The sequence below is a fragment of the Grampus griseus genome (genome assembly GCF_964374135.1).
Source record: "Grampus griseus genome assembly, chromosome: 10".
Taxonomy (NCBI): domain Eukaryota; kingdom Metazoa; phylum Chordata; class Mammalia; order Artiodactyla; family Delphinidae; genus Grampus; species Grampus griseus.
In genome coordinates, this window is record NC_139004.1 from 368,853 (window position 1) to 395,632 (window position 26,780).

At 42.3% G+C, this 26,780-nt stretch overlaps 1 protein-coding gene across 2 annotated transcripts in view; it reads right to left on the reverse strand.

Moving 5' to 3' along the window:
• Positions 1-26,780, reverse strand: part of EXOC2 (exocyst complex component 2) — a 156,313-nt gene that overhangs the window by 73,793 nt on the left and 55,740 nt on the right. For both annotated transcript variants that reach the window (XM_082664804.1, XM_082664805.1), the window contains exons 7-11: positions 22,732-22,812; positions 14,802-14,947; positions 14,586-14,667; positions 13,746-13,848; positions 9,971-10,089 (exon numbers count right to left, since the gene is read on the reverse strand). In XM_082664804.1, coding sequence (XP_082520930.1) covers positions 9,971-10,089; positions 13,746-13,848; positions 14,586-14,667; positions 14,802-14,947; positions 22,732-22,812 — 531 coding nt within the window. The remainder of the gene's footprint in view (positions 1-9,970; positions 10,090-13,745; positions 13,849-14,585; positions 14,668-14,801; positions 14,948-22,731; positions 22,813-26,780) is intronic.

The following is a 26,780-nucleotide window of genomic DNA, read 5'->3' on the forward strand; positions in this document are numbered from 1 at the left end:
ATATATACACAGGACTTGGGTTTTTCATTAGAAGCTCAGTTTGCACTAAGCTGTTCTGCAGGTGACAGAGCCTAAAGTTTTTGTAAAACTGTGTTTGACTTTGTCTTTTTCAAACCTAAAACTGCATTAATGAGTTATGGGAGGTCATTTGTTTTCTTGAGAGTAGATTTTCTCTAGAGATGAACTGTTCCTACGATTTTATCCCTGACGAAAGTTTTTCTCAAATAGGATCACAGCCCAGCTTTCCCTCATCTGTGCTCACGCTGACAACTGCTCCCTATCCCAGGGGCCCCTGCTCTGTGGCAGAAGGAGTCACAGGCGGCATATGCTTCTTCACCTGTAAAAATCAGGGCTTGAACTACACAAGCCTTAGTGTCTTTTTCAGCTCTAAAATTCTGATTCTATGATACAAAATCTGAATCTGAAACTTTGAACCACCGCTTATTCCGCTCCCTGGAATAGTTTGAGACAACTGAGGGTGATGAGTAGCAGTGCTGTTTAAATGTATAAACAGTCTCTGCCTCTACACAGAGAGCACACGTGAGCGTTAAGTCGTAAAAGGAAATTTCATCAAGAAAATATTAAAGGCGACAAAAACAGTAACAGGGAAAACGTCACTAGGATTTCATACTTGTTATTGTGGACCTTACAGCTTGGCTATTTTAGAGGCACCAAGCAGAGTAACCAATAAATACCCTCAAATGACAGTGTGCTGATAAGATCAAGATTACTTGGCCGCAATCTGTCCAGGTTATCTGAGGAATAACTATGGGGAAAGATTGCTCTCCTGACAAAACTTCACACAGCAACACTTCCATCAGTACAGTATTTCCAGTCCTAAAATTCTATATGGTGTTTGTAGGGGAAAAAAAAAAAAAAAAAGGATACTAAAAAAATTCTAGAACTAAATAATCCTAGGGTATAGCTGTATCTTCTAAATTCCATGAACTAATATTTGGGTTTTTACCAATACATCAAAGAAAACATATATATCTTATCTACATATGCTTGGAAGAAGCATCTTGGAAGAAAAACTCTTTTAAACACTTAAAATTAAAAAAAAAATGACTAAGCTTCTTAATTACTGACCCTTGATAGAAGAAACGTTCACGTGTTGCGGTCTGGGGAAGACATTCTGGCTTATACACGCGTCAACTTGAATTTTATACTAACTGGAACAGCCTGTTTGTGGCTGTTCAATCAAACACACGTTGTACGTCTGCTTTAATTATTACAGAAGAGGGCACAGTGGCCAGAAGTAAAGAATGTCCACGCTAAAAGTAAAGGTGAAATGCCTGTCTCCCTGGGCCACCAATGCTGGTCCTTCTTGAATGGTGAAATTCCCTTCCCAGGTGCCAAGGCCACACTGACTCGCTGTGTACATGCTGGTCTGTATCCCTGACATGTTTGATGTTCTTTGTTCTGACAAGATATAAAACTGTGCTGAAAACCATGCTTCTCTGGAACAGTTCCTCAGAGTTATCTGAGAGGCTGTCTTCTGGGCTACAGTCCTCAGTTTGGCTCAAATAAAACTCTTTTCTATCAAATAAAATTCTTTTCCCATTACAGATCATTTACTTTCGTTGACACACTTGAGTCAACATTCTGTTTCTCCGGTTTAAATAAAGCTTCTAAAACATGCTACCAGCATTCTCAAAGGGAACTATTTTTCTAATTGTGAGTATGCAGGAGAAATTTAACAGATTACAAATAAATATAAAATTAGAAAAATCACCTTTGGAATACTATATAAACAAAACAGAAATTTACTTTTAATAAGAGAAAAACAGAAAATCTGTCTTCAGAAGTTGCAGAAGTAACTTTCTTCAGAACACTAACAATCCTAGCTGCTTCACCAAGAGTAAAAGTGGCAGTACAGAAATCAAGTTTAAAGTGTATTACTTTTCTAAAAGAAAAACTATTTATCTTTCACAATTTGCTATGAACGAGTTGAAAGATTTGCTATTTTTTTCCAACTATGAGATTTTTACCATATAAAAAGTCTTCAGCTTTATGCGAACTTCAGAGATATGGCAAGATTTTCTGCAAAGCTCAAAAACTTAAGAGTTTACCTTAAAACTCTGAGTATGACAAAAAACTGATAATGGCTTTAGGAAGATTTGTAAGAAATGCTTGTTATACCAAGGATTCCATATCACACATCAGCCAAATCCTTTCAACTCCAGCTATCTGGGTGCGCTCTCCCTTCTTTAAATGCAGTGGTCAGTATGTGTTTACCAGACTCCCTGAGACACAAAGGGCAGGAGAGGCTTTTCTGTGGAGGGGGAGGCCTGCAGATGTGGGCCAGGTGATACATCAGCCATGTGTACTCGGCCCCCGGCCTCCCGCCCAGCTTTCTCCCAGCCCACGTGGTACGGGGAGCCCTGGTCTATAGCCAACTCTCCAGGTGGCCCACTTCCTCAGCCCGAAACACCTCCAAACACACTTTCCTGTGCACAGCAGGCCCCTGTCCTGAGCAGCAGCCGGACCACCCCCTGCCGCTTGTTGACCGTGCTCGGGGCCAGGAGCCTCTGCAGACCCAGGCCTGCTGGACTCCTGTCAAGCACAGCACACACAAAGGTCGGTGACTGGGATGGGGTGGGTGCAGCAAGGCAGCTACCAACCTCCAGGAATGAGACTGTGTCCACAGATAAGAATGTTCTTTTTGATCTGATGCTTCTATACATACATTTGAAGTTCCTACGGGGTACTTCTTCAATTTAAAGGGGATCGTTTAATCCAAATTAAACCAAGGAAGGCGTATTTAACAGGCCGCATAACCTCACTCCACTTCTTAGGGCTGCGGGCCAAATTCTGAACTGTATTCCAACATCATTCGGAAAAAAGCTGAAAGGAAGAGACGTATTTTAAAAGCAAGACTACAGGTGTGAACCTTGAAGAAGCACTTCTCAGCTAACATTGGCTATATAAGCAAGAACCATACATTGTAACAAGCTGGTTAGGTGAATAACCAAAACCAAATTATTTATGCTTTTATTTAAGTACGACCCTTTTCTGCAGTTATATACAGATTTAAGTAGAGAGCACCTACTTAGACTGTATAAGCAATAGAATTATTACAAAAATGACAACAGGAGACATAAAATATCTGTACCCCTGAATATTCTAAAATTACCAGGCAATGCTAGCAATTCAAGGTGTGCAGGGCATTTACTGTCAAAACCGTTTTCTCTGAAGGCTGGAGGTGTGTCTCCCCCCAGACAGACAGTGAGCCAAGCAGAAAAGACCCAGCGCTGGGACGTCACGCGGAGAGGTCCTCCTGACGGAAGCCCTGCTGCCCTGTCTGACCTGACACAGACAGACGCTGCCACCAGGTGACCAGAACCGAGCACAAAACGAGGCAAGTCTCACTCCTCCGACCATACCCAACAGCTGGGGAAGCACTGACAGGACCTGCGAATGAACGCTGTACTATTTGAACAGTAAATCAAATGCTCAAGTGCTAGTTTACTGACTTCTAAAAAACTGTTTAAGTTACTAGTATTAATTGCTAGTCCTCATTTTAATTTGGAAGCTAAATTTGTCTTTTCAAATTAGATTAAAAAACAAATTTACAATCGCGTAAAATCCTGCTAAGCTGTCAGGTAATTAAAACTGCTTATGTAAACTTATACTGTTTACAAACAACAGCGACAATTTCTAACAGGATGCACTGTGAATCTAATTCATGGCACACTGAGTATCACCTAGGTTTCTTCTCTTTCTGAGAAAAAGGACAAAAGGGAAAGGAAAACCAGACCACCACTTTGCTGGAGAGAAGATTTTTGCTATTACAGTCATAAACTGGTACTTTTCTTCTATTCCTCTCTCCTGAATCTACCTTCTTCTGTAATCCTTTATGGCTTACGAATCTCAAAGTAAGTGAATAAAATCCCACTACAAGTATTTAGAAGCACTGCCTCTTCTAAAGCCAACTGAAGCAACAGTGAGCAGGTAAAGCACAATTCACATCGGGAGGACTCAGTCACAGGGACGGGAAGGTGGAGACCAAACCAGTGTCGCCTACCTGTACTTGCAGGAGCTGTGCCTTTTCTTCTTTTTAAATCAACGTCTATCATTCTGGGTTCACGTTGGTATAATAAACATTCAGGAGAGAAACTACTTTTTAAATCTCCAAAAACGGAACTTCATAAAAGAAACTTCCTAATGTACAACCTCATGATAACAACTTTAAAATAAAAAATTAGAAATTTTATTAGAAATCTATGTATAAACGTTTACTGTCTTTTTAAACATAGAAACATTTTTGTAGTTACGTAGAAGATCTGACAAATCTGCTGCCAATTTCTTAATGGAGGCTTGCAACCTAATCTGGTGCCCAGGAGCTACCTGATGCCAAATTGTGGAAATACTAGAATTATATATTTTTTAACCCCAGTGATTATCTACATAAAGGTCACATCTTTATTTTTTAAATATCAAGAAAAAATATAGTTTAGTTATACTAAATTCATGAAACTGTACAAAAATTTAAAATGTACTTTATGCATGTATTTGATGAGCTTGAATTGAAAATATAGTCTTTTTATTTCAGCAAGTCATTAATAATCTGCTCTGTTTGAAATAATTAAAAGAGTAGATCATTAGCCTCTATTCTTAACATTTTTCCTCTATAATAGATCCGTACTGTGATGGTTCAGAATAAACCTTTCAGGTGTGACGTATCTCTAAGTTTTCAAAGAGAACCTGAGCCACATGGAAATGTGTTCCCATCTGCTGTGTGACTGTCTGAAAGAATCTATGGCTTCCATTCTAAACGCGTCACTTGCCTCTGCTCTAATATGTCCTCTGGGAAGCCCTAGCGGTGCAGACAGCAGAAAGCAGAGATAACTGCTCTAGATGCTTCTCCCTGGAGTCACCACATGCAGTCAGCACGTATTTTAAATGAGTTTAGAGTTAAACTCATTTTCAGAACAAAGGAAAAAACACACCTTTGAAGGCTACCTTTCAAAATCCTGTTTGAGAATGTCCGTAGGGGGTTAAACCAAAGGCTTTTCCTGACAGGAAACCTGAAGATTTAGTCTAATTTTGGCCCTATTTCACAGAAATTTTAAGAGACAAATGACACTTCTTATAAGGCAGTAAAAGTTTTGGAAGAGAAGCTGTAGAGTTGACTAGCTCAAGCTGGAAGAAAACAGGCCCTTCCATAGGTGTTTATGCTTTCAAGATGAATTTTTTTTTTAATGTTGATCTTTATTCTTGTTTTTTTCCTCCTATTTGTCTCCCCTTAGAAAAACGGAAAGATCACATTTGGGCTACAGAGGCGGCCGCAGAAGCGGAGTGAGGAGTTCCTGGATACCTGGCAGGGTGTGTTGAGGCGTAATGCTCATCTCCTGTCTGTGTCCTGGTGTGCGACATCTAGGGGCACCATCTACCAGGTTCGTATGCGTTATTATTATAAAAATTGGAATCCAGAGAAGGCTCTAATGCAGTGTTTATAAAAATATCAACCCTATGACCTACCTCTGCTGAGCAATGAATGCTTCACATACAGAAGAATGTAACCTGGACAAATGTGGCTTTTTTATGTAGGACTGCTGTCTCTGAAAATCTATCACCATCTTGGCTCATGAACTTTTCTTGAAGCCCACAAGACTAAATACAATTAACATTTTAACCCAAAGCATCATGTAAAGACTTAAAAAAAAAAAAACTTGTATGTTAATTAGGTTTCTTAAATTCATGCATAAAAACCAGCTTTACTTACAAAGACACAAAGAAGTCTTTTCCTGTCTAAAATATTTACAGTCTGTCTTTTTAGAATTGTATTTCACCTCACAAGACTGGGTTATCCATCAGTTACAAGCATTTCTCTGGTGTTAAAAGTCCAAGTACAGGTGTTACAAATAGAAGAACTTACAATGCATTCTTTAGATTTAGAATGCGGCAAGCTTTCATTCTGAAAGTAGGTTCTGGAGAAGACCTGAATGAAAGCAATGCAGCTTCACCAAAAGGCACTGCCATCGTGCCATCCGTTCACCATGTTCAGAAACACACTTGATGAAATACTATCTTCAACCACAGAACACAGAGAGGTCTGTGGAACCACCGTGCAGGACACGGAGAAGCTGAGCTGTCTGTCACCTGGCTTCTCTGAGGCAGCTTCCTCACGTGCAAAACAGATCCAAGTCATGTACCAAACCAGACAACTTCCCAGGTTTCTTCCAGACCCCAAATGTTGTGATTACGAGAGGATGGCCAACAGAAAGTCCAAATGATATTTAGGAGACTTGCCCTCATACTGACTGCACTTCTATTACACCTAACTAGGACGCTCATAAATATCAATTAGGAGTCTATCGGGAACAATCGGGTGTAGATTACATGAAAGAAAAATTGTACTTATTCCCAGCAAACGTATAATTAAGGCCAATATCTTACATAAACACACCCACACATGCACATGCCTATGCTATATAATGACATTACCTGTACACGGGTAGGCAGGTGCACAGTAAAGAGCTGACGTGTCCAGTGACATATGCACACTCTGATGACAACAACCAGGAAGGCATCTAGGTGCCAAGTGGCCAAAGTGGACACTATGTCACCACGGCTAATTCTTCTAGGAAACACAAGTTCTGTCTCCATCTGTGTCACTTCTCGTATCATCTGCCTTTGCACTGGCTATCGATTAAAAAGCCACATTAAGTACATAGTATCCGTGTACTTAAAAAGATACTGGAGGTATTAAACTGCTTTTGAATTTGACAATTAACTGAATACTTGATATTAAGAAACCACATTTCAGGTAATGATAATAGTATTTTAGTTACAGTTTTCACAAAGCATCTTTACCTTTGAAAATTACATACTGAAATAATTATGGATGAAATGATGTGACCTGCTTCCAAAATAATTCAGGGTGAGGGAGGCGGTGTAGATAAAATGAGACTGGCTGTGAGGGGATAACTGTCGAAACTGGGCAGGTACACGGGAGGTTGTGGTATCACCTTTGGTGCTCTTAAGTATGTTTGGAATTCTCCAAAATAAAATAATAAGAACTCCTGATGGTGAGCTCAAAAGAACACACCAACTTTCCAACTGAAAGACAGTTATCTGTTGGGACTGTCTATACTGTTCATATTAGTCGTGTTTGCTGACAACAGGTGGGCACGGCTCAGGATGTTCCCCTGAATGTCAAGGACGATTAAATCCTAACCTATAAACATCTGGCTAATGAATTTAGGAAATTTACATTGTATTGTCACAAAATCTGTGGAGTAAGTTCAAAGAGTCGTAAACGGTTATGTTTCACTTCCTAATTTTAAAGACCAACTTATGAAAATAACTTTAGGTAAACCTCATCACTAACAAAAGGATCCACGTAATGCACAGTCCTCCAAGCACTTCATATGCGAGCGGCAACGTCTACAACAGGCTTGGTCAGAGTGAATAAAAAGGCAGGTCTCCAGTTACACGGAAGCTCGTGTCTTTTTTTTTTCTTCCAGAAATGCTGATTTTCAGCAGTTTTGGATAAATACATATAGCAATACATAACACCAAGATGGCAGGGCAGGAATCCATTAGGTAAGGGTGTGTCTCTATTGATCTTCAAGAAAGATTCAGACCTTTAGTGATGGAATATCGGTTATCAGATCCTTCAGGTATGGGTGTGACAATAAGGCATATGAATTTTCCTGGCACTTCTCCAATTTCAAATGGTCTATATGCTGTCTTCATAAATGACACATGCTTTCCAGAAATTCAAGTATTTTCAGAACTAAATCATACAGTTGGATTGTTTCTTATAAGCCTGAGTAGGGAAAACGTTTGTCAGACCGTGATCCTGTTTGTATCACTGTATTTACAGCCTCTTCACTGGAGAGGGGAAGGGTGGTACTTACTGAGCACCTACTGGGTCTCTGGACTACTTCCCCGTGGCTCCTTCCCTGGAAAACTCACATCCCTCATTTAGGTTCAGTGGCAACAACACCTCCTCTAGGAAACTTCCTTGGGCCTCCCGCTAACGAGACTGAGGCAGAGTTCTGCACTCCCCACTTTGCAATACCTTTCACAAGTACACTTATGTAATAAACAACATGTGAATTGTTTAAAGACATAGGTCTCTCTCACTAGACTACAAGCTCCAAGAGGCCAGAGACCTCTGGGTCTTGCTCATCACGGCTCTTCAGTCCCGAGAGCACATCCACCACACTGATTACCAGCCCCGGCTGCACCACAGTCTCCTGGGAGCTTTAAAAAATACTGCTGCGTGGACTCCACTGCTAGAGAGTCTAATCAGGTCAGGAATGGGGAGGACGCTGGGAAGTGACAATCTTTAAAAAAACCCAGGGGGTTGTGACGGGCAGCCACGTTGAGAGTCCTGCCCAACAGAGCAGACTCAGTACACAAGAACCTGAGGACCTCTAAATATCCCCCAATGACCTCAGACTGTGCATATGTTGTTTGATGTCATTTTCACTTGCTAAAACTATAAAATAATTAATGACATACTAGAAATTTAGATATGGCATCAGTGAAGAGATATTTGGGTTTTCCTAAACATCAACAATAGAAAAGAACAGACTCATAGCTGGAAAATACTCAACTCCAAGCCACCTAATTCACGACAAAACTAAACTATAAATAAATAATCATGGCCTCTCTGTGGCACCTCCTTCTGTGCCAGGACTGCTCTCATGTTACTTCACTTTCTCGTCCGGAAACCTTGTAAGAATCGCTGCGCCTTATTTATACAATCTATTTGGTGTCTCAGGCCACTGAAACTGCATTTGCCAAGGTCATCAACAGCCTCAGCACAAAATCTAAAGGACACCCCTTTATCGGACTCTTCACCTTAAAACCCTTGCTGACCCTCCTTTCCCTCCCGGCTCCCTGGCCACCCTGCAGGTTTCTCCTCCACCAGTGCTGTAAAGAGCACTCCCTAGGACTCTGTCCTACATTCCTACATTTTCTTCCTTTTTCTCCTTCTTGGGTGAATATGTCAACTCCCAGGGACCATCTACGTGCAGACCACACCCAAACCTCTCGCTCTTTAAATTCAGTTACCTATTGGACGCGTCCACTTGTTCGTCAGACAGCCGCACACCAACCGGTCCAAAGAGAAGGGAAGACCATCTTCTCCTCCTCGCCCCAGCCCCACGGCGCCCCATCCCAACCAGCTGCCAAGGCCAGACCTCTGGGCATCACCGAGCCCCTCCTACCCCTCCTTCCCTCACCAGGTCCTGGCGATCGCAGGTTCCGCACAGCTCTTGAATCCCCTCCTCCTCCACACCCACGGCCCCCGTGCCGGCGAGATGCCTGAATCACCACAGCAGCCTCCTAACCGGCTCCACTGTCCCCGCCTCATCGGGTCTTTCCCAGGCTTCAAACCCCTGGACGAAGGAGGCCAGGGGCCTCCTCACCCGGCCTCAAGTCCTGCCACTGTGCTGGCTGTGAACCAGCTGTGACTCTTCCTCCACTCTCCTCAGGGCCTGTGCTGGAGGCGGCCCGGCAGGCATTCCTCATCCTCTAGGTTCTCTGCTAACACAGAGTCCTGTCTAAGACACGTCCCCAAACCTGCCATCTACCAGTCACAACCTGGTACTTGGTTAGTTGAGCTCCATGAGGGCTGGGACTGCGTCCGTGCACCTGGACTTGGCATGGTGCCTGGTGCGCAGCAGGGCTCAACATGCACTTGATGGAATAGTGAGTGTACTGTTCCTGTTGATCAAGACTAGTATCATTTCTACAACATCATGTCACTTCCACAAGAGGTAACTGTTCTGTAAGCCGAACCTCTGTCAACACTGCCAGTCAGCCATGAGACAGGCATGCTGAGAGGGCTTTCTCCCTCCCCTGCTCTCTTACTCGCCCAGGGAGGACGCTAACCGGGGTGGGGGGCAGGTATAGTTACAAAGGGAACGACTCATCCCTCAATCTAGAGCGTCCCCAGAGTGTGTCGAGTGACGAGGGGGAGGACTCAGGCAGGGAGAAAGGGTCTTGCCTTTGAGGTCCCGCACGCAGCCCTCCTGGCAGCTGTGCATGAGCTGGAGGATCCATCGGTGCTGGGCTCCGATGCACTGCCACGCAGGGTCGCCTGGCGCGTGGAGGTCAGACAGGTACCTGAAACAGCAAGGCCAAGGCTGACCCAGTCAGCTTCTGCTGCACAGCCATAATGAGGACAAGAGGAAAGCTAGCATATCTTAAAGTCATCACTTTTAAGAAAACCTAAAACTTTGTCAATTAGTAAAGCATTCGTCAATACTAGTCTTTAATATTCAGTTCTAAATGAAATATATTCAGATTTCTTTTCAGGCAATTAACGAACAATAAACCTACACTTTAAGAAGTTAGGACTTTATAAAAATACAACCAAGGAGACAAAGACAACTTGCAATGCCCCTATAACGCCCAGTGAGAGCGTATCTTTATGGTTACATTTTGTTCACAGACTGTTTCTACTTAGTTCTCAGTCACACAGAAAACAGGTGAGAGCCAGCAGAGGCCTCAGCGTGAATATTTCTTCATTCCTTTCTGGTCTGAAATACGGCCACGAGGTGGCAGTGTGACCCTTTATTCTGCAGGATCCAAACAGGGCAACACTTTATTACACAAAGAGATTTGGTGACAGCAAGCACTGACTTCTAAGTCTAAACTCTAATTCATGAGAAGATATTTCTCTAGAAAATACAGTATAGATGGGCATTTTTCTTAGTTTTTAAATAGTTCTTAAAATATTTAAAGTCTTCTTTCTCTGTAAAAATTCCAAACCCAGATAGACAACTTGAAAAATTTCTGCCAAATATCATTAAAAACTTGGCCCTCATGAAATATATAAATGTAACAAGTTAAATCCAATTAAATCAACCTCAAAAGCTGGACTTATTGTCTTAAAATAACTCTTAAACCCTAAGCTGTCTGTTGTCTTGGGGTTAAAAGTTTTGTTCAAGAATAAATTTTAATTAATGGTGACAAGCTGTGACCTCTAAACACGCAGGGACACACCTGGGCTTCTCTCCCCAGCTTCTGCAATACTGAGTATCTCCTTACTTAGCAGCTAATTAGAGGAGAAACAAGTTAGTGGCAAATAAAACACTGAGAAGAAACCTGACATCACATTCGGGAACGACCCACCTCCCCTGACCTCCACGGGCTAACGGGGAAGAATGGTTTCCGAGGACAGCGGGGTGTCCCGTGCGGGCTCCTCTCCTACCCGAGCCATGACCCTTTATTTATAGGGGCCAGGAGGCTGGCTGTGCTGAGAGTCTGGCAAATCAATTACCAGCATCCCCAGGAGGATCTAACAGGTGACGTTCAGCAAAGCCTTCAAAACCTAATCTGAGTCTTCCCCTCACACAGGCTTTCCTCTTCTATCCTCTGGAATGTAAATATGACAAATAGTACATTGTGTCATTTCTTTCCCCAAAACGTGAGCTTCCACCCTTCCTGCCAGGGCGGGACTGTCTGCCGGAGGTGCCCTCAGACAGGTCCTGCTGCACCTCCTGACGCTGGCACTCAACAGCAACCTCAGATCGGCAGCAGCAGTAAATATGGCACCGTCCCTGTCGGAGGGCGGCTTCCCTCCCTCTGTGTGCACACACCACCAGCAGCACACAGAGGGGCCGTCACAGGGCTCGCTCTCGAGCAGTACAGCAAGATCAACATGCCTTTCTGCTCAGCATCTTCTCAGATTATGTCTTTTTAGTATGCTGACTAGGTCCTCCCAAAATTTAATAATAATCCTCTTTCTATCATCTTGCTAATGGGTATTACATAAAAGAGTTTTATAAAGAAAGATAAATTTCTTGTCTCAGAAACTCTGCAGTGTCTCAGTTCAAAAGCACAACTTGTGCTAGGCTCTTCCTTGGTTAAATGACTTAATGCAATGAGCGTCTTCTTTTTAGTTTGTAGTTTCATTTCAAAGATCTTGGCTTAGCATATGATACAGGTTATTGCTATTTCTTTTAAATACGTGTTATCCGAGAACACTTTTTAAAAAACATTTTTAAAGGGCAGAAGGTAAGGAATGTTAATTATGATGAGCATAGGCTCAAAATTTTTAAATTTAAGAATTCAAGTAGTTAGCCATACTCGAACATGATTTTTAACAATTACCAAGGACAGAATCACACTGGCATGGAAGAAGTATGTGGTACTTTGCTTCTTACTTGAGCTACTAGCCTCACCAGAGTAAGGAGAGTGAAAAGAATCAGGATGTCTTTAGGTAGATACAGCAGTGAACAACAGCACAACAACACAGGGGTAATCTGACTCGCTCATTCCCTGCGCAACCTGGTTACGTGAGAGCTAAGAGATGGAGTTTTGCTGATGATAAAGTTGAGAGTCTCACCCCCACTTGGTGCTCAAAGGACTGCGCACCATAGATTCCAAAGTCCAACAGATATTTGGCCTGGTTGTGATGTTGTTTTTCCTATTCATTAATAATGAAACCCGTAATTTAAGAAGGATGATAAAATTGCTCAGTATCTTCTCAAAGTATCAAAAATAAAATAATGATTAAAAAATAAGTAAATGACTTGACATTCTCAGTGACATTCTTGTTCTTTTCCCTTTAAAATGACAGGGAATAAAACATTAAATAGGCCATTTTAAAGAATCTTTTTTAACACCCACCATCTTTTAAACGGTATCCAGTAGGTTAACCAGTCACAGGAACTGTACATGAGTAATCTACATAAATGGTAATTCGCTACACAAAGAAATCCTGCACTCAATAAGGTTTAACGTATGACTATCAGCAAATGAAAAAGAGTAAGTGTAAACAGGTAAATAGACACAAAGGCCGATTAGTGAAGCAACACAGCAGAACACAGACAAGATGCTAACCAGCTATGTTTCCTACATGAGAGATTAACCTTCCTGGAACTCTGTTACTTTACATGTTAAAAAAAAAAAAAAAAAAAAGGCGGTTGGATAACTAACGTGCAGTTTATTCGCAGCATTAGAGTTCTATGATTCTACAGGCCAGAAAAATCTCCCAAATGCATTCTTTCCTCTGGGGGCACTTAGAGAAAAGCAAAGACAGGCTGTGAAGCCAGACAGACAGGGAGGCCTGTGGCGGTGCGTGCTGAGCAGCAACCGCTCTGAGTCCCAGGTCCTCACCTGCGCGCCAGGTGTGATGCAGACACCGCATGGCGGCTGTGAGGCTCAGACACAGCTGCGCAGGCTTGTTTGGGGGGGGCAGTCAGCAGTTCCAGCGCCCCTGCGCCTGCTGAAGCCCCTCCCTCTCGGGCAACATGGTTCCCTCTATGCTGTGGTGTCCATGGCTTTTGCTGTTACTGCTGTCTTTTTCACGTAAGCCCTCCCACTTCCTTTTCAAGACTGAAAGCTTTCAGAATTTTCTCTGCTGCTGAGCCCTGGCCACTCTCGGGGCACCAGACACCCTCCCGCCTGTGGGACAGTGCCACCCTCGAAGCCAGTCAGGGAGTCCCCACCTGCGGGGGCCCACGGGGAGGGCCCCGCAACCCCAGGCTGGGGAAGGTGCTGTGGACGGGAGGAGAGGTGCAATGAGGCTACTTTTCCTTTCTCCAAACCGGCAGGATTTCCTTGCCTTTAAAGAGTGAGTGCTCCCAAATTTTTGAGTACACAGAAGAATTTTGGTGTCCTACACTAGGTATCCCTAAATTTCTGCTACTTGTCTTCCCTTTTACCATTTCATCAGTCTCCCAATTTCCCCCAAATCAGCTTTAAGAGTTACATGATGTATGCAGCACTATCCAGACACATGTGATTTGTCAAAATTCTTGCAGAAGGTTTACCTTATATAACGTTTTTGGTCATGTAAGGTCGATGGTGTCTCAAGCAACTTATCCAGAAGTAATTCTCTCAAAGCTTCAATCCGTGTTTCTACTTCAGCATAATCTGTTTAAAAAGGAAAGAATTACACGACTTACAGAATGAAAATTTAAAATCCAATTACGGAAAGCAGAACAGTGGCTGCCTTGGGGAAGAGGGGCGACTGAGAAGAGGCAAGAGGGAAATTTCCGGAGTGATGAAAACGCTCTCTCCAGGGTGTGGGTTCCATGGGCGTGGGTATTTGTCAAACTCACTGAGCTGCAACATGTAAGCCTGTGCATATCACTGCATGTAAATTTATCACAATAAAAATAAAATTATTTACAAATTTAATCAAGCCCTGTGATATTTCTCCTAGTTAATAAGGCATGACCATAAGGCATTTTAGGCTTTTCTTATTTTCTGTAACTCTAGCCTTAGAGATAATTTCAAAAGTTGTTTAGTTTACTTTAAAGTAGGGTTAGAATTCATAAATATATTGGTCTTTCTGAAGAGGGAAGATTAAAATGTAGATTTATGTTTCTGTAAAATATCTATAATTGATTCTTTCCAGTAGAAAAGACTTTAAATAGCAACATGATTAACAAGCAGCAAAGAATGTCCAAGACTAACCTATCCTACAGTTTTCACTCCATCTTAGTAAGAAAAGCCATCCTGTTACTTCTGAAGTAACTGTCTTACACCTGAGAAAGGGCACCATATAAACAAAAACTAAAACGAATGTAACATTCTTTGCAGACTACATTCCACATTCTTCCTGTAAAAGCAAAGTAGAAAATCTAAAAGTAATAAACAAATCTTACATTTCTTGAAAACTTGCACCTCCGTTTTCCCAAAAAGTGACTTGGCCTTTTCATAATCATTAATAACCACATCATAATCGCCCTTTAAAATAAAGAAACATTTTGGAGACTGTCAGTAAAGTTTAATGAAGACATTTGGTTAAGACAAACAACATCGTAACAACTCTTTAAAATTTATGGCATCTGCGGCCACAGGCACACAAATATGCACCCCACCTTCTGGATGTTCCTCTCAATACTCAGAGGGAGGCTGAAGAGAAACTTAAATCGCTGCAGCACATTGAGCGCGTTTCTAGTGGAATCCGCCTTGTCCTTACGACCCAAGACTTCTTGAAATAATGTGTCTGCAGTGTTACTTGCTCCTATTTTAAAAGGACAAAAAGAAACTTAGATAAAAACCAATTTTAATCAGAAAATGTGTCACTGGACAAAAGAAATAAAATGTTAGACTGCTATTGCACTTAATATTAAAACTCAGTAAACTTTTCTAAAAGTCAGCTATATTGGAGGTTTTTTTACGATTTGCTAAAATACAATTTCCTTTTTGCCTCTGAAGTCTTTTCATATGTGCATACCAGTTAATGGTATCCAATTAAGAATAACCACACTTACCGGGCCCAAATAAATTGTCTAATGTCAATCTACGTTTATTTTAGCTTCTTTTAAGTTTTACAGCATTATGGAACCTTAGGTTATTTCATTAATTCAGACAACAGGTTAAAACCCACACACATACACGCGTGCACACACAAGTACACTAGTTAAATTCTCTGGATTCAATATTTACAGATCCATAGTAATAAAAAAAAACGGAAAAAATTTTTCAGAAAAGTTGTTCAAAAGAAATATTTTAGACCTAATCCTACTTCTACATAAAATTATCTAATTATGTAGCAGGCACAAAAAATGATATAAGCAATTTAAAGTGTCAAACTTTAACACACCACTATTAATGAATATTTCTTAAATCAGCTTAATATTTCTTAAAATGATACACAGACTGGACATTCTATATATATGTTTTTTTTTTTACCTTAAAGACCTCAAACTCTATGAATCACTGTATGAAAGAGTTTCTTTATCTAAAACAAAATTTACCGTGTACAAAAATAGTTAAGCTTTTTCAACTTGTGAATTATTTTTAATTAGTCACAAGGAAAGGGAAGAAAAAGGATAAACTTTTTTTGGCTCTTTGACCACTGCTCATAAAAAGTTTCTACATTATCTGGTCTAGTGACTATACTTTAAGCAAAGATGAAAAAAAAACGACCTCAGTCTCGCTGGGTGGCTGGCATGCCGCATTCTCTGGTCCACACTGTGGGTGGCCTGAGTGTGTTAAAAGTCATCTTTGTAACATAATTGTTTTATCTAAATAATGTTTAAATTCTGTTGAAATTTTAAAGGCCTGGTATAAAAACTTTGTTTTGTCAGGACAGCTATTTTCACCACCTGCTATTTAATGTAGAATACTAAATTTCTACTCTGAGAAAAAAAATATATTCCTTTCTTGCCACCAAACCATATAATGATGACTAAATGAATACTGGAAATGTGATTAAGGTTAAAAGTATTTTTCTTGGAAGAAAATTAATATTAAGCATTTGTTTATCATTTAGAAATAAACTTCACGAATTGAGGCTTCATGAATGAATTAGATACGTGAATGGGGACTGAATATTTTTAAAGGTTGATTACTTATGTGTGCGCTGCGGATGTTAAACCCCCAAGCACTTTCTCTACAATGAAGGAGTACAAGATATCAAAACTAGATTTTTTTTCATCTTATTTTAAAGACAATAAAAAAATACAAACTAATAATTTCAAACTCCCCTAAAAGTTATAACAAGCACAGGTAGAAAATTTGCTTAAAATTAAATAAAATATAAATATTTAACACAGAAAAACTTATAGGCAGAAATTATAAACTATAAAATTAAAATTTAATTTAGTTACACAAAAATGTATACATATAGAGAATTCTAATTTACGTACAAATTTTAAGTCATGAAATTATGATTTTAATTTATAGATAATTTCTGTCCATAAATTATTCTGTTGCAAACTTTACTGCATTCACAATAAAATTCTGGGAGTTCATAGCTCTGATAACTGGATGATTATAGACAGTAAGAAACGAAACGAAAGCAGGGAAACCGAGATTTGTGCAAGCGGATAAAAAAGCAGCAGCAGCTCACCAGCCACACCTGAGGGCAGCTGAGAGGAGAAGGGCGCACTGGCCCCACGAGCGGAGGCAGGGCCGCCCTGAAGGCCACCTGTGCCAGCCCACGAGCAGCCCTGGGCACGTGCAGGCTGAAGGCTCTCCCCTTCCCCCCGCAGGGACACTGCATCATGGTCTGGGGGATGGATGCCCCCCCTGCACTGACAGCAATGACACTGGCCTCAGCTGGGCTGGCAGGGCAGTGATATTTTCCTCAGCACGAGACAGGGAGATGCGGATGGACCCGGAGGGCTCCACGCCACGTGCAGTCACAGGAAGACAGACCCTGAGTGGCTCCACTTACACGTGGAGCCTGAAAAGCCGAGCTCTTGTAAGCAGGCCGGGCTGGGGCCTCGGGGAGATGGATGCGCTCTGAGGATGTGATGCACAGCATCGGAAACAGAGCTAACAATGCTGTACTGTAGCCTGAAAGTGGCTTCAAGAGGAAATCTCAAACATTCTCATCACAAACAAATGGAATTACGTGTGGTGACAGCGCTGGCGGGGGTGGGGGTGGGGTGAACACGCGGCATCACAGACAGGTATCTAACCATCACACTCCGCACCTTAAACTTGCACAATGTCCTGTGTCAACTATATCTCAGCAGAGCTGGAGAATAAGATGGGGAGACAAGTCACTGCAGTACTGCCCACTGACCAATCAAACTCATACCTGCCCTCAAAGATGGAAAAACACTGTAACTGTGCCAGGAACCCGTCATCCACAAAAGCTAGTCATGTACTTCTGATGGCGCCTGGTCATTTCAAGCATGTTTATTAAAGTAAACACGAAGCTCTCTCTGGCCCCTTTTCATGGCACTGGCACCCAGCACAGAGGACAGTACGGGTGATGTATAACCTGCGTCTCTGCTTGATGGGAGCTGGGGGGAGGGGGGGGATGGGAGGAGGCTTCCCCCTACACACTCACGACACAATTTACCCCAGGAACAATGAAGCTGAATGAAATTTAAGGTAACTTTTCAACGTATACTTAAATTCATAGCAAAACCAGGACACAAAGAGACTGAACAACCTACTGTATGTCTCGTTTCTCTTAACAGACTCCAGAAAACGGCCAGACAGGCAGCTATCTGACATTACAGGGCGACATTACATGAACAAGGTCACTACCGGAGTCACCTAGTCCTTGTTCCCAGCCAGGCCTGACGCTGGGGTCCTACAAACCGCTGTCACGTCACCAGTGCACACTTCTACTGGTTTCTCTTCTGGTCTCTATCCAGCTCCCTCCAGTGCATTCTCTGGACAGATGACAGAATGTTTTTTTAAAAGTTCACCATGTGAATTCCTTATGTAAAATCCTCCCACGGCTCACCAGTATTCTCAAGATAAAGACAAACTCCACAACGCCGCACAGAGAGCTTGTCATGAGCAGACCCCTCTACCCGGCAGCCTCAGCCCTCACGTCTGCACCCCAGGGTACTCGGTCCTGCTTCATGGCCCACAGCCATCTCCCCTGAGGTCAGCGCCTTCCTCCTCGCGCAGCCTGCCCCGCCCGGGATGCACCTGGGCCCACTTAGTGCCCACCGGCCAATGTCAGCCTGCCTGGCCTGTCCCCCTCCTCTCCTGAGGCTCGCAGTCCTCCCCCGTCCTCTCTCCATCGGGGATCCGGGACCCCTACCAGCAGAGCACTGTCACAACACAATTTAATCCCCTACCTATCTGGTCCTACTTTTTCACTGGATTATAAACTCTCGGAAGCAAAGCACAAAGTTTCATCCTCCTGTCCCTGAAGAGGAATAAGAGCGCTCAATAAACGCTTACAGGGCAAGTGCCAGAAACCAGCCTCAGAACCAGTGCCCAGGACTCTGTCCCCTGAGGGAGGGACAGCACAGGGCCCATGTGCAGGAACACGTCAGTGATCGGGCAGCTGAACCGAGCAGAGCAAGCAATCCTAATAATCAACGCGAAAACGACGCTTGTCCTGTGACTTAGAAAATTTTTGCTGAAACATTAAAAACTTGCTTACTGTTGGTTATAGATCAATAAGAAAATGAAAAAACAGTAAAACTAATTTTTATTTAGCACACTATAATAAAAAACATTAGAAACTGAAAATTCAATGTTTAATTTCTTTGTAAAATTTATCATCAAGATAGCCCGCCTCTTCTTGTCATAAAGTTTACAGCACGTATCAAGCATCTTTTCTGCGCTCTGACAAACAATGACGCTCGTTTCCACGTCTGTCTGCTGTACTTCCAGCTTCACTGGTCAGCTCTGAGCGCTCCGTCGGCCTCACTCCCTCTGGGACAGCCTTACCTCCTCGTCACACCTTCCTGGCTTCGGTGGGGAAGTCCACCCTCACTGAGCTCCTCGGGCCTCCCAGTGTCCACATCCCACCACAGCCACTTCTACAACCCAAGTCGTGCTGGATTTGAATTCCACTCACACTGTCATCACTTTCTCTTTTCTGATGCACTTTCATCTCTGTGGGCCAACTTCCCCTTCTGAGTCTCCATGTCTGCGAAATGTCTGCAAGCTTCTCTCTGGGAGACGAGGAGGCTGCCCACAGGCACACTCTGCTGTCTGAGCAGGACCTGGCAAGCGTCTGCAGTGGGTCCCCCCGACTCTGCAGGAAGAGCAGCTGGGCACGTTACTGCCGAACGTTCAGTGGACCGCAGAGCTAGCAACCAGGTGTGTGCTTGATGCAACGTGGCAAGAATACTGGTCACTGAAACCCACGCATCCCAAACCAGCAAGGCAGTCTGTAGTTTAAAGCGCAGGCTCAGAGCCAGATGCACAGACACAGATCCCAGCTCTGCCACTTACTGCTGATGTGACTTTAGGTAACGCGTTCAATCCTTCTGAGCCTCAGTTTTTCGTCAATAAAATGCGGGTTACAGCACAAGCCTCCCGGGGTTACCGCAGGGGCTGAGCATCTGTGGACTGTGGGAGCAAGCCCTGACACCAGTGAGGGGCACAGAGGTCTAGCTGTCCCAGCTCTGGCGACACACACCTAGACCACAGGGTCCCTCCCCGCACCTGTCTGCCTAGCCCAGCCGCACCAGCCACACGGGGCTACTTCGACTTAAAAGCCAAATTATTAAGATTGAATAAAAATTAAATTCCTCAGCAATACTAGTTCCATTTTAAGTGCTCAAGAGCTACATTTCCATCATGGCAGAAGTTCTGTTGGACGGCGCTGTTCTATGCTCTTGGAACAGGTAACAACACAGAGTGAGATATGTGGATCTGATAGAAATTAACAGTCATCACTTCATCACTGGCTTGAAATCAAGAAGGAATTATTAAATACCAAGGCAAATATGAGAAACATGTACCAGTGAAAACAAAAAAGAATTTCAATGAAAGCCTTCAACATTGATAAATTCTGAACAAAAGGGACTGAATTTCTTAGTCAACATCACCCTTTAGAAACAAAGTGGAAAAGGTTGCCCAAATTTAAAAAACTTTCATTTAAAATAACTCAGGGAAAATGCACGTAAGTTAGTATGTAATTATACACAAGATTAAAGCATTAATATAATCTAAGCAGATGTAGAGAATGGACTTGAGGACACGGGGAGGGGGAAGGGGAAGCTGGGACGAAGTGAGAGAGTGGCATGGACATATATACACGACCAAATGCTAGTGGGAAGCAGCCGCATAGCACAGGGAGATCAGCTCGGTGCTCTGTGACCACCTAGAGGGGTGGGATAGGGAGGGTGGGAGGGAGATGCTAGAGGGAGGAGACATGGGGATATATGTGTACGTATAGCTGATTCACTTTGTTACACAGCAGAAACTAACACACCACTGTAAAGCAATTATACTCCAATAAAGATGCTAATAAATGGAGAAACAGAAATTCAAAAAAAAGAAAAAATATATAATTTAAGCAAACCAGACTACATTTGCACTCCTGCAAAATTTCTGTTTCAGTTCCCCAGCGGTACAGCTCCTGAAGATCGGTGAATCGGTGACCTGGGCACGCCGTCGGGGCAGGGGACCTGCTTGTTGGGCGGCAGCCACATCCCTCCCAGCTCCAAGCTCGACGCTGGACCCAGAACGGCACTTGACACAACCAGTCTTACAAATGTTCGCCAAGCTGACCTAAACTAACACGACTTACCCTAAGATAGCAAACATCAACATCCAGTTGACATAAAAATGTTTCTAGGAAAAACGGATTGTTACAAAGGAATATAATCTACAGGAAATTTTTATCCCAGGAAAGTCCTGAGTCTCAAAGAAGTGACACTCACGTTAAGCCAACTTTACCCAAAAAAGAGCAAATTTCAGTAGAAAGGTAAAAGGACACATTTCTAGAAAAAGTTTGTGCTTATAAAGGAACAGAAGTAAAACCATTTCCCTTACAAATTTTATACCACAAGTCCCAAAGGAGAATTACCTAAACTACTGAAAAGAAAAAAATTACATTAACGTACTATGCCAGGGCTCACCCATGAAACAGATCGTGATTTTTTCCAAACCTGAGCAAATATCCATTTTCTTCTACTGATACAATGAGATACTTACTAAGCCAGATTGTTCTCACAAGCCACCTTTTAAAAGTTACTGACATAATCTTTTTTTTAAACAGATATCATGGTTTGATGGCAACTTCTCCAGGGAAAATAACATCCCTAAACAGAAAATATCCATCCAAGACCTTAAAATGTCTATGTTAATATAGAAATAGCTTTAGTAAATGCTTACGTGGGCTGAATTCAGAATATAGCCATTTGAACAAAGCTGGTGACTTGGTTCTCAGATGAGAACGAGGAACGAGGTAAAATCCCAAGGCAAAATGGTGATGATGATGATAGTAATACCAACAACCAGAGACCAAAAAATTTAAAGTGCTGTTAAACTCATAAATTTTGGGATGAAATCCAAGTACTCAAATTCTACTACCAAGGAAAGCCTGTATCAAATTAAAGCTTCTTTCTAGGAAACACTTTTATTATTAGAGCTATCCCCAGGTTTAGATATTTGTCATTGACCAAAACCTTTTTCAGGTTTTGGTCAATGACAAATAGATATTTACAAAAAAGCTCAGAAACTTTTGCTGATGGGACTAAATTAAGCTAGACGTGCAAAACTGACTTGCTATCACAGTCCTGCATTTATAGAATCACTAAAGAGCCGATGCCGGGGTTCTTAAATGTTTCCGTTATTCTCGAGCCTACTCTACTTCCTGGAGAAATCATATGCTATATATGCTTATACTTGAAGACTAGGAGAGTCCCCTGGGCGTTACTGCTCCTTGTCAAATGTTTTTACTACATACGTGGAAGAGAATAATTTACTTTTAAGCCACTAATATTATCATAGGGATTGATTTATCTGATGAGTTTCTTCTAAATCAGTAGGATAAGTAGCTGCAAGTACAGATGTCAGAAAAAAGAAGGGGAGGTGGACAGGGCCTCAAATTGCATGTATCAGTTTCTCTTGGCCTACAATTCCTACAAAATGTCTCAGAGTTGGAAACACTCAAGTATGCAGCTGCCTTAAAGTTGTTTTGGAAAAAGGTAAGGCACAAATAAATAGACAGCAGCTCGGTATCTGTCACTCTAGTAGCTGATGTTATCAGCATTGACGATGGCACGTACTTGAAGATGCTTTTTCAGGTTTTGGTCAATGACAATCTTGGTTACTGCTGCAGCATTTTTCTATCTTTGATGATGCTATTTATATTCTGGCCTCCTTTATGGTAACAAATTTTACTTTTTAAGAAGTACACTGGCTTGCTTTCAAATGATGAGTTCTCATAAATAAAATGCAAACAGAAAGAGAACATTCATTTTCAATGTTTTTATTTCCCTTTATGTTCATTAAATCACTACTATTTAGAAATAAATACTAAAATACAACTTACTGCCTTGTTCTGTGAAACCAGGTCCAAGAACTGTATCAAAGCGTGTTATGAAGTCCATAAATAGTTTTGGGTAGTAGGACAAAACTTACTGTTCAGAACATTCTCCAGTTTCTGCGTCATGGATCCTTCAACTTTTTCCGTTCCATCCGCTTCTAGTTTCTGATGGATGGCTAGAAAAAAGGATCTAGTTAAAATATAGGCTATTTTAATGGGTGGGAAAACATTACGTCAAAATGACATTTTTAAACAGCATAAAAAATGGTCATATTTTCAGTGCTAGAAAGAAGCACAAACACAAAAACTCTGCACAAACTCTGCAAAGTAACCAGCAGACACCAGTATTAAGTCATGGTAGTTTAATGCTATTAAAATAGTACATAATACACATACTTAATCATCTGATCACCAAGGCTGAGTGGTAAAGACGGTTGAATTAAAAACGAAAAGTGGGGCTTAAATAACTAATATCTTTGATATCTGGCCATAAGAAAGTCATTCTATTTCTCAGTTTCACCAACTACAAAATAGAAATACTACTATTTGATATCTATCAACCTCAAAATATTTAATTTCAGCCTTGGGATTTAACATGGCAAAATACATATTATACATATTCTATTTAGTCTGTAATTATTTCCCTGGAGGTTCTCAAGAAATATCTAGTAACATCTACCAATACGTCAATTTGTGGATGTACGAATTACACTGGAGTTGTTTGCTAACACTGACGCACATCTGAATGACTCTGATAAAGAGTACTAGGAAAGCGTTAATTTATATTTAAAAACTTTTACCTACTGAAGAGGAGGCTTTAAACAGCAGATCAGGCTTGCTCAGGTGACTCATTAAGAAAAATTTCAAAACAAATCTCCAAATACAATTGCAAATGCAAAACTGTGACACAGTAAAAGTAATAAAAATAGCAAGGCAAATATTATCGAGACATGACCATAAGCAGAGCACCATGATAAGTTTCTAACGCACGACGCACATCTGGTAAGAAGCCAATGATGAGCTTCTAATGTTATTTCTGTTTCATAGATGGGAAAACCACAGCTCAGTAAAATTAAATAAGTTGACCAAGGTCACAAAGCCAAACCCCAAATTTGAGCTCAAGCGGTATGATCCCAGGACAAGAAGCTTCACCACATCCTGCCCACACTGCATGGACAGGTGACCCAAACCCCCTCAGCCTTTGTTTCCACATCTGTAAACTGGGAACAACAGAACTACTATGTCAGTGGGGAACTGCATTCAGTTGCAAATACAAGACTTCTTTCCAAAATAACAGCTGCTGAGACAGCCAGGATTCTATGCCTTTCCCGGACATGCTCCAGCACACACTCCGCTGCAGGACAGCTCACTCCCCAGCATCCCGGCAGGACTCCAGGGCAGCAGCACTCCAGGACATGAGCTCTTCTCTAACATTCAAACTCCTCCTTAGAAGGAACTGACAGGTTCTGCCTCAACCCACCAGTCAGGAGTGGCAGATTTACAGGGAAAAAAAGTCTGTCTAAGCAAAACTGATGGAAAAAAAAAAAAAAAAAAAAAAACCTGATGTGTGTTTCTTTAATCAATTACAATTTAGTTGGTTTCCCTTGACTCACTGGTTAGGGAATTCTGGGTCAAATGAGCTTTGAACATCGACGACTTCTTTTAATTAGTTTCTACTCTTAATCTTGTCCTTTTTTATACTTTTTTGTAAAACAACCTCAAATTTTGCATGAAACTCTAAAAATATATTACTTCTCTGTTGAAAAAAACACATTCATAGGAAGAAAAATATATATATTTGGGGGGAAAAACCAACTACTGCATTTTTAATTGTCTTGGTTGATTCAGGAATGAAAAGAGTTATTCATCTAATATTTTAAATTTGGATTATGTGATGACATAAAACATTTCCACATACCTTGAACTGATTAAGTTAAATGGAAAAGAACTTTCCTATCTTTAAGGAATGGAGATAAAAAAAGCCCAAATATTAAAAAGCGAAACTAGAAGGACGCCTATGTTTCAAACAAGCACATCTGTTCGCACTGCTCCTGAGCAAAGGCTGCTGTGTTTCTGACAGTCCTGGCTGGAAGGGAGCCAGTGGCCACGTGGCATGTTATTAGGTGGTCACCGCTCCCGGTCTATCGGTGGCAGTTAAGAGGTTACACCTGAGAGCTTCTGCTCGAATGCTGCTTCTAAGTCAGAGTCTGCGCTAAATGAGTCCCCAGCCACATTCTCTGCTACTGACAGGCCCCTCGCCACTCCACAGGTCCAGGCTGCTGCATGGCTCACAGCCCTGTTCTGCCACAAAGCGGCTTCCTGGGCCCATCTCCACACAGCAGACCCGTCAGGCTGTCAGCCAGCATGAGGACCCAGAGACACTAGGATCTGATAAAGGCAATCCTATTTTCCAGAAAACTAATGCAAATAACCCAAGGTCTGGGTCACTTGACCTTTTATTTTCTCTGAAAACATTTTTAAATAGTATAACTCAATAAGCAACTTGGGGGCTTCCCTGGTGGCGCAGTGGTTAAGAATCCACCTGCCAATGCAGGGGACACGGGTTCGAGCCCTGGTCCGGGAAGATCCCACATGCCACGGAGCAACTAAGCCCTTGCGCCACAACTACTGAGCCTGCGCTCTAGAGCCCGCGAGCCACAACTACTGAGCCCTCACGCCACAACTACTGAAGTCCGTGTGCCTAGAGCCTGTGCTCCGCAACAAGAGAAGCCACCGCGATGAAATGCCCGTGCACCGCAAAGAAGAGTAGCTCCCGCTCACCACAACGAGAAAGCCCGCACTCCGCAACAAAGACCCAACGCAGCCAAAAATAAAGTAATTAATTTAAAAAAATTGTGACCTTGATAAGCAGGAAAACCTCAAGAAAAAAAAAAAAACTCAGTCCACAGTCACAGGCTTGTTACAGTTTCTCATGTATTAAAACTTAAATATGTGAAGCAGCTGAACACCATAAATCTATATTTGGGAAACAAAAAAGTGTATGTGCAAGTTCTACTCAAAGAAAAATCAGTTACTGAAAGATTGCCTACTGATTCAAAGAAATGATTTGTTTTATTGAACTCTGACAGAAGAATGTAGACATCGAATTTTCTAATTTCAATTTAAGAATTCATAATATTTATGTAAGCATTTATATAACGCCATTAGTAGGTGAGCACTAAGGAAAGGCATGAGTGCAGGTGGAGTCCCTCAGGAGTGTCAGGCACACGGCCACCCACAAGCTAGCTGCAGGCTCTAACCACCGAATGCTGTGACCGGCCTGGGTGCGGCAGGCATCTCAGGCTACACCAGAGACTGGCAAGCTACTTTTGTAAGAAACACACTGTAAATATTGAGGGCTTTGGGGGCCACAGGGGGCCTCTGGCACACATTCTTCTCCCTGTTTTCTTAAACAACTCTTGAAAAACAGGCATGTTCAGCTCCTGACGTGTACAAAGACAGGTGTGGCCCAACTTGGTCGAGTTGCCGACCTCTGAGGATAATACTAAGATAGGACAGTAGGCAGGGTTAGGTTGAGATGTATTAATAACTCAGATTTATATAGAACTTTTCAAACATTTAGTTCTCTACTTCTTACTCTACCAAATTTTTATCAGAGTGGCTAAATCGTACATAAATTACATCTAAATTGGTTGGGTACTCTATGAATTCTTTCCTTCCTCAGTTATACTGAAAACAATAACAACATAATTCCCACTACTCCTTCGAAGACTAGCAGGTACAAAGGAGCCCACTTAGAAAAGTGGGTCCTGGATAAGCGCATGCCAAGGTTATCTGCACCCCTCAACAGAGTGGCACCCGCTCCTGGAGCAGCAGCAACGCACGGACGGAGGGAGGGCCACGCGTGTTCTGAGCAGTACGCGCTGCCACTCTGCCTGGGCCTCCTCCCTCGGCGACCCCTCACCTAGCGTATATGGTAAAGAAGGCCAGGCCCACAGCTGTTCTCACAAGGAGCAGCTGATGGGGCTGGACCTGCCACTAAAACAAATGATTGGCCAGGTGAGGGTCAGAGGGACTGAGGAACAGCCGGCCTTTCCTGTAAGGAGGCCCCACAGGCACCATCGCAACGGGGGAGAACCTGGGCTTCAAGGCTTTGAGGCCCGGAAGGGAACAGCAGGGTGAC